We start from the raw sequence: 9,335 nt of genomic DNA, 5'->3' as shown, positions 1-9,335 counted from the left end.
TTTTGCATTTTTTATCAAATTTAAAGCAGATAAAATTTTGTTTCCAACTAATTCATTGAAAGGTTTTTTTTGCGTTAAATCAGATTTTTAGGAAGACAGATCTTCGTTTGAAGCATTTACTTATTATTCACTTGTAACTTTTTCCTACAAACGGGTAGAGGACTCTAATGTTCTTTGCAATTTGGTTAATATTGGCTCTCATTATTAAATATTTACGTCATTAATATATTACTACACCATCACGTAACAAGCTTGTATTCGTTTAAATAATTTTTTTATTTAAACACTATTCTGCAATAAATGTTCGAAATTTATATTTTCCTGCAATTAATAATATCATTTGTCATCGGTAAAAGAAAAATTGTTTGTTGAAACCATTATTCAATTATTTATATAATTTATTGAAGTGAAATTGTACATATTAATGGTAACGCGATAAAAAATTTGAATTTTTTCTGATAAATTTAATTAGGTATATCGCTCACAGTTAAAAATGTTGTTCTTTCAGTAAGATTGTATTTTTTTTTTCATAACATCACCTCCGAGGACTGCTGAGTATTGGTCCCCTGGTAGCTGAAGGAAATTTTTTATATTTTCTTCACTTAGGTTAATCCTGCAGATTAGTTGATGGTAATCTTAAAGGAACAAAAAATTTTCAAATTAAAAATATTTATTGGTAATTGAATCGAAAACTATGATTATTTGTTGTTTAAAAAATCTGTATAATATTGAAATACTTAACAATAAGCGATGAACCTCATTAAATTTATATGAAAAAATTCAATTATTATTTGCCACATTTTGATAAAAAAAAATTCCCCCTTAAGAAATCCGAATTATCGCATTAAGTATAGAAAAATAAAAAAATTTATTTTACAAAAAAATTTGTTAACTAAAAAAATTATTTAAACAAATGCGATTTTTGTTTCAATATGGGATAGCAATATCTGAATGACACAGATATTTAATAATAAAAGACAAAATTAACCAGATTTTAAAAAACTTGAGCTTTTTACTCCTTTCAAGAAAAGGTTACAAATAAATAATCATTTATTGTCGTAGAGAAATAAATAATGGAAGAAAAATAAAAAAAAAAAGAATTCATATGTGACCGTCTGTGAGAAGGGGACCTAGCGCAGAAAAAATCGATTTTTAGTTTTTTAAACGAATCGATTGTTTTTTATTTTCTCTTTTATAATAACAAATATGATTCCTAAATTTTAAGAATTCGATCTGTTATTAAACTACAAAGTAAGGCTCTTTTATGGAGTTCCTGTCTTGGACCACCTCTTCAATTTTGGGATTCAATAAAGGGGGGGGGGACGTCAATATTCAAAGTTGTTTAGCGAAAATTATTACTTGGAAACTACCCAACAAATTCTCATAATCTCCTGCAAGCTAAGTTCAAGCCCAGAAATGTAAGTCTCATTTTTCCAAAAACAAAAATTTTCCCATGTTAATCTTTAGGGATTATCTGGTCCTTTGCGGCACATCCTAGCGATTTGGCTCAAACTCAGAGAAAACTTTTTGCCGAAAACAAACATGCCCTCTAATAAAGAATCCATTTTATGGACCACCCTCAATATTCATATTCCTAAGTACACCAAACTCTTGCTTTCGTGTCGGGGATAGCCTTCAAATATCCTTGGACTGATTTCAGGGGGATCGAAACGTAAACAGTGAGGACCGCCTGACTCGTTTCCAATTGGAATAAATGTGTGTATGCGTGTGTGTCGCAGCCGCTTTCGCCCTGCTTCCCTGAGAAACTGCTGAAGCCAGCAGTTTTAGGAAGGCCGAGAACGGGGTGACTGAAAGCGAGAGTTTAGTGCACTAAAGTCAAATCAAAGAAAATCACTATCACCACTGTCACTTTCTAGAAGTAACTATCTTTAAACAGCAGACGTTCCTAATTCACAAAATAGTCGTAGCATTTTCCCGCAGAATACCTGGCACTAGTCACACAAAAAACTTTATTTTATTTAAAACTAATTTAAAAAGTTCACATATCAAATCGGCAATACGTTGCTTTCTCTGGCATATGAGATGTCATCGGCCATATATAAATTTTGCTTTGAGCTAAATAGATTTTTTTTTTATTAGACAAACCACTTTCTTAGTACAGCGGAACTCTTTTATTGCGCTAGTTTTGGGACTGGCGCTGATGGGGAAATAACTAAATAGATATCCGCTTTGGCTGAAAACGCTTTTGCTTGATTACGCCTGGAGAATCTTTGCTTTTTATATAGATTTCAAAAAGGCTTTTGACTCAATAAACCACTGTCGACTGTGGAGCAAACTTCTAAGGATAGGCATGTTTACTAAACTTATACGAATTCTAAAAAATCTCTATGATAACGATAACATGTCTATTAGCACTTGCGAGGGTCGGACTTCGTCCGTATAGGTAAATTATGGGGTGCTTTAAGGTGAGATCCTTAGTCCTCTCCTTTTTTCACTTTTCATATATGATCAAGAAGAGTACTTACGAAATCACGGTATGCATGGAATTTCAATAGATCACTTATGTGACGTTATCCTACTTGCTTATGCTGATGACATAGTCATATTCGCTTACTAACGGTTACTAACGCTTACTAACGCTCACTAACGGTTAACGAAGCAAAATCAAAAGTTACGGTATATCACAAAGGTCGGCCACGTTAATACAAATTCTTCTACGCACAGACTCAGCTGGAGGTAGTGAGCGAATTTGCCTACACATCAGACTCCGGTCTTTTTCATGAAGAATTCATAAAAAGAATGTTTGCTGCGAATATTGCTATGGGTGCTGTTTCCAGAATTTTATTTGCATCTAAATCTAATGCCTGGAAAACTAAGACTACCCTTTTTCGTAGCCTCACTCTTAGTGTTCTTTTTTACGCAATAGAAATCTGGGGATTAAGGTATTTTGATTCAGTCAAGAAATTTCAGTCCTCTTTCTTTAAGAAAACACGAGGCTTGCCAACATATATACCAAATTTTTCCCTCCGCCTAGAGACAGGTAGATTACAGTTAGCTTATAATATATTTAAGTCAGCGCTGAGATGGTTGTCGAAGTTATTGGGTATGCCTGATGATAGGTATCCTAAAAGATGTTTTCTTAAATTAAAGGCAATGTCTTTTAAACCTGATTGCAAACCAAAGTATAACTGGGTTCTCCAGCTCAAAAATATGTTCACTCAATGCAACTCGGAGAAAATGCCTTCCCACATCTTAAACTCTATCCGGACTTCCAATTGCATTTCTGCATCTTATATTACCTTTTTATATAACTTCTATTATTGTTCAACTTAGACTTCTGGACTATATCACGAGTTGTATACGTTTTGGAGCATATAAATTTACTTATAACCCTGCTAGACTCTGCCCTATATGCAACCTGTCAGTATTAGAGAACCTTTATCATTTGCTGGGGTTTTGTCCTGCCTATTCTGACTCAAGAATATCAATCTTTGGTCACCCAGCATCCACGACAGTCAACAGCCAGTATTGGCTGAGTCTTTTAAACTCTAATTTTCCACACGAGCTGCGCAAAGTTGCATTGTATGTCCGGCAGATTCTACAAATAAGAGCATTCATTCTGGAGACGTGACTGTCTTGATAACCTTAAACAATTTGTTCGTTTGTACAATTGTTGTAAGTTACTTCTTTTTATTCTGCTGCTTAATCTGGTTGCACATGATTACTTTTTGTCTATATTTGTATCTTGTATTGTTACTCATGTGTATCGACCTTAGGTCGAAAAAACAAATTATTGAATAATAATAATAACATATTTTTGTAAAACGAACAAAAACTTTCGATTAAAATTATTTTCTACCTTAACTATATGTCTTACTTGAGTATAAGAAAGAATAGTTTATATTTGATAATTTACAATATTGAAATCTTTATATAATAATTTACGTGAAATCAACAAATGTATAAGAATATAATATGTAGTCTAACAATTGAGACACCTAACCCATCCTATATTAAGGGCACATGCCTGCCAAAAGTTATATGGACCATTAGAATCGTTGTAGATAGAACGGATGCTAATCTGAATGCTATGTTCGAGATCGACAGAACCGTTCGCCAAATTGCTTTGGGATTTCTCTTCCCACTTTTTACCAGCCTTCTGCACTCATACCCCCGTCTTTTATAATAAGTAACGAAACCTGTATTCTGTTTCTATATATAGACTGTGTTCTTAAATAAAATTTTCTGGGTCAATTTTCAAAATTCCGATAAGTTCAAAATTGAGGCCTAGTTATTTTTTCTCGATTATCTAATATTTTTAGGCATTAAATAATATCAGGAAGAGTATAAGTTTAATAAAATAATAATTCAGACGTAAAATATTGTTTTCAAAGATGTTTTTTTTACCTAAGGGACAGTTCAAAATATAACTGTGAATAACAATTTTTTGAAAATCATCTGAATATAGACTTGTTGAAAATGTAACTATTTTTTGTAAAATGTAACTGTTTTGTTGAACATTTGTCTTTTTTCATAAGAAATTTGTCCTTTTGGATTTAAAATTCGAATTTCTTCTTTAAAATTTAACTATTGGTTTCAAAATGCAACTGTTTTTGATTGAAATTAAGTTCTTATTATTCAAAAGTTTAACCATTTGGGTAAAATTTCACCTCGGCAGGTTGAAAATTGAACTATTTCATGAAAATGCGACCCTTTAGTTCAAAAGTTTAAATGTTTAATTTGAAAAAAATCCTCTTTTTAGGAAGAAAAGTTCTTTATACAATATTTATCTTTCTTGGTTAAAAATGCAACTCTCTTCTGAAAGAAATCGTGTTTCTGGCTTAAAGATTCGACTTCGTTTCTTGAAAACTCAAGTATTTGTTAAAAATTCATCTCTTTTGGTAGGAAAGAATTATTTTTTTCTTTAAAAATTTAACTATTTTATTTAAAATGCAATAAATTTCGACTTAAGTGGATGTGTCACACTGAAATACCTGTATCATCGACCTCAATTTATCAGTTCACTGCATTTTTTCTTAACTTAAGAACTTTTTTTGTAAACAAAATAACGGACTAAAATTTTTGAATATGTATCAGAAAACCATGAACTACGCTTATGTACTTCATTTGAGTAGGAGTTTCGTTAAAACAATTTTCAAAGAAATTAAAACTGTGACCATTTATTGACATATATTCTTTGCAAACCTGAAATTTGTTGAGCCTGAGAATTTTTTTATATTTCAAATATCTGCCAGATGTAAAAACACGTGCATAAACCTAATTCACTGTCGGTTCTTGCATTTTTCGAAGTTTCAGGCTAATATTTTACATATAAAAAAAGTTCTTAGGGTCCGAAAAATTCAAGGTACAAAGAAAATATGTCAAAAAATGTTTTCAGTTTTAATTTTTTGCAAATAATTGTTAGCGAAATTCCTACTCAAATGAAGTACATAAACCTAGTTTTTGGTGTTGTGATACATTTATCAAAGTTTCAGTCCGATATTTTATTTACAAAAAAGTTCTTAAGTTCAAAGAAAATTCAGTCAATGGTATTTAAAATAATTTATTTTACTATTGTTCCTCTATTTTCTCAAAAAAATCACCGTATTTTCCTTATTTTAAGAACATTTTCAGCTGTGAAGAGTTTAAAATAATATTTTTGTATATTTTATGTTTTATTTTATGCGTTTATTAAATAAAAATAGAAGACAAAATTTTAACTTTAAAGGGAGTTCGTGGCAGAGTTTATGTTTGTGACATCAGCATGCGGGTGAGGGATTTAAGAATATCATCGAAAAAAGATTTTTCTATTGAAAATGTAAGCGAAGCTTGAGTATTGATAAATTTTGCTAATGGTAAAGTGCCGCCATCTTGATATAAAGGGATGTAGTCCATTCCCTGAAGAGGAACTCATTGGCTATCAGGAAAATCCTCAGATGATAAATTTAACACTTGATTATTCCCATTTTCTCTTCAACATCGACATCAACCGAAGGATGGCTTTTTAAAGATATTTTTAAATTAATTTTACACCTACTTACCGTTTTTCAAACAATATAATTTTCGAAAATTCGAATGTTAAATTTGAAATATTAAACGTTATTTATATAATTGTAGTGTCGCACAACGAAAGTGTGCTAACAAATTAATATCTTAATACAACAAAAAATTTGAGTAAAAAATTGCATTAGGTTCTAAGAATATATAAGGAAGATGATAGGCTTTAGAAAGGTATTGTTAAATTTTTATTTGCTGACTTTCAATGATTTTCGGATACCAATTTACAAAATTGATGCATAGGGCTAAGTCGACATCAAGAATCATCGTACCTAAAGGATAGAGACAGATATACAGGCATACATACAGACACTTTTGTAAAAAACGTTTTTTCTGAGTCAGGGTACCTCATGACGTCAAAATTTGATTAAAACCGACGAATTTCAATTTTACATAAAACTAATGCCTTCTCTTTATAGGATGTGAATGTAAAAATATTTAAAAACATATTAGGTATTGTTAGACCCAAAATTCATTTGGTTACAATAAAAAGAATACTTAAAAAGTGTCCTTTTCTTTCTCTAAACATTAAATCAAATGTCGAGTTAGCCTACTTCTTTTATTTTAATTTATAATCAAAGTATCGTACTTCGCAATTAAACCCAACATTCTGTAGCCAACAAATGATCGATCCAACAATACATAATATGTTTCCAAAGAAAATTTTTTTCCTGAAAAAACGAATTGTAGAAAAAATTTCAGTTTAGCCCTACTCTCCTCTAATGTGTGCCTGTCAGAAATTCTTTAGCCACAAATATTGGTTTTCTACAAATCCCCTGTACCAAGTTTAAAAAAAATTCGACGTAAAATAGAACTTTTGCCACTTTTGGTGGTTCTTGGCTCATAGTGCCTCGGCAGATATAACGTTAAATGAACAAATATCTGGTTTCTTGGAATCATTCAGTAAATAAGGAACAATTTTTAATTTATTTTTATAAAAATTTAGCAAAATTGAAAATCAATTTAAATTTTTTAATATCAGCCTCTGAAACTATCTAAAACTTAATACTTTTATACTACCTGTAAAATTACAAATGATTTATTTTTATTTGTTTGAAAAATAAAAATATAATAAATTAAAGTGTGTTTTCCAAAAATCTTTAATTAATTTCATTTTAAAAAAATACAAGGTTCTATTTTAAAAACATGAAGCTCTTTTCCTAATTATATTTACATAGGTAGCTTTCTATGTAAAGGTATAACATATTTAAATTAATTATGAAATATAGTTTTTATCTACCATATCTTTAAAGGTACCTCTCATCATACTAGCGTATAAACAATTTTTTCTTAATTTTTTTGTCAAGGTCTTTATATATTCAATATCAAAAGGAAGCTTTGGAGATTCCCCCTCTTGCCTTGTGAACAGATGAAGAAACAGCATTCCGGTGATACCCCCATAGATTGCAAAATGTTTTAACTGCTGCAGTAACATTTCAAAGGGGAAAAGCTTTTCGACATCTGAGCCAAGTTCGTTCAAACACTGAGCTAAAGAATTATGGTACTGATATAACAATTCATCATAATGCTTTATTCTCATCTCTGGAGTGCAGCAATTAAATAACATGTAGGAAATATCTAAAGCAGGCGAGGCGTATCGGTGACCTTGAAAATCCAGAAAAAAGAGATTCTCTGGTTGTTCATCCTTGTAAAATTTGAAGGAAATTTAATTATAAACTTGAGGCATTTTTATAATGTACAAAGTCTGAGTAATTACTTCGGAAAAAATTGTATACGAATATATGGGAAATTACATAAATGTACTCACATCATTGTAGCTGAATAAGATATTATTGGACCAATAATCCCCATGATTCAAAACTGCGTAAGGTTCAGCATTTCTTCCATTAATTACAAAATCAAGTAACTTAGGTATACCCTTTTTAAATTCACGAAGTCGGTCTATATATTTCGGGCCTTCACTTTCGATTGCCTGTAAAGTTTATTTGTATTTATGTATAAATATTTTATTATCAGGTGGGTATTTTGTTTAATGGTTAAGATCATCGCTATAGTTAACCTTGATTGCGACATCACACAGAATGTCATAAGCTTCTAAAAACGTGCGAGAGTTGTTATAAAATGGTTCCTTTATAAGCTTTAGATTTTCAAAAACAGCAGGTTTTTGATCTCGCAGGGCGAAACTGTATGCGTGAAATCTGCCCAAATGTTGAATGGCCAGTGATGCATGAGAATAATCCAGTATTACTGATTTGTTCATGGATGCCCCATAACATTTCAAATCCTCCAAGATTAAAACCTAAATTCATGTTTATAACATTTTGATTATACACTGATTCGCTTTTATATAGACCTTTTTACTAGGACCAATGATTATTTCTTGTAATTGAAGTGCGATAATAACATAGATACCTCTGTAAGATATATCTTATTTATAAAATCATAGGATGTAACGTCACTTTTCTAATCAAATTTTGTTAACCTCACCAAAAAGTAGATTTATATAGCAAAAGCATATCTATTACTTTTACCATAAATGGGATTTCAGAAGCTTATGAATATATCTAAATAATTCAATAGATTTCAAGGATTTTAAGCTATTTTAAAGGATTATAAAGTAGTTCGAAAATTAAATCAATTGTATGAAATTTACCGAGATTTTAAACACTTTTTAGAGATTTCATGGGATCTGAAGAAATTTCAAGAGATTTCAAGTCATTATGAAATTGTCAGAACACTATAAACGTTTCCGAAGGATTTCGAGATAAATTACAGATTCCAAATGATTTTAAAAGATTTCAAGAGTTTCAAGAAATTAACTACCCTTCTGGAAGATGAAAATATTTAAAAAGACAGCAACGTATGGATAGAAAACGATAGATATATGCCATCCGTCTCAAGTGCACACTTTGCATCCCACAAACGCTATCTCTTTCTTTCCACGTCCTATGCGTCGTGTCTACGTATTCCTATCTCTTTCTATCTCTGATGTTCACAACTGTCTATCTCTTTCTATCCCTGGTGTTCACAACTGTCTATATTTCTCTATCACTAACTCTATCTTTTGGGATCACATGGGCCTATCCTTTTCTATCTATGTTATTCGCAATTGCCTGTCTTTTTCTATCAATGATTCTATCGCTTGCGGTCTTATGCGACTGTCTTTTTTATTCCTGTTGTTCTTAAATGCCTATCTTTATCTATGCCTATCTCTATCCATTGTTATTTCTATATTCTATCCATTTGAATCCCTATCGCATTTAAGTATTCTTATCCATTTCTATCCACGATATATCGTTTTATTTTCCATCTATTTGAATGCACACAAAAATGTAGTAATCTTACTTTTTTCTATA

General features: G+C 30.9%; 1 protein-coding gene across 6 annotated transcripts in view; it reads right to left on the bottom strand.

The window, feature by feature from the left end:
- Positions 1-476: 476 nt before the first annotated feature.
- The window catches only part of LOC117167347, a 39,239-nt gene continuing 30,380 nt past the window's right edge, over positions 477-9,335 (bottom strand). For 3 of the 6 annotated variants that reach the window (XM_033352209.1, XM_033352208.1, XM_033352207.1), the window contains 3 exons: positions 8,039-8,278; positions 7,787-7,951; positions 7,120-7,663 (listed from right to left, as the gene is read on the bottom strand). In XM_033352209.1, coding sequence (XP_033208100.1) covers positions 7,235-7,663; positions 7,787-7,951; positions 8,039-8,278 — 834 coding nt within the window. In that variant the 3' untranslated portion in view covers positions 7,120-7,234. Of the gene's footprint in view, positions 636-7,119; positions 7,664-7,786; positions 7,952-8,038; positions 8,279-9,335 lie in introns of those variants that run through there. The other 3 variants (XM_033352213.1, XM_033352212.1, XM_033352211.1) reach the window with 3 other exon arrangements.

This window comes from Belonocnema kinseyi, chromosome 2 (assembly GCF_010883055.1).
Source record: "Belonocnema kinseyi isolate 2016_QV_RU_SX_M_011 chromosome 2, B_treatae_v1, whole genome shotgun sequence".
NCBI classification, from domain to species: Eukaryota; Metazoa; Arthropoda; class Insecta; order Hymenoptera; family Cynipidae; genus Belonocnema; species Belonocnema kinseyi.
Note: the sequence above shows the minus strand (reverse complement) of the source record. Positions and strands in the feature narration are given on the sequence as shown.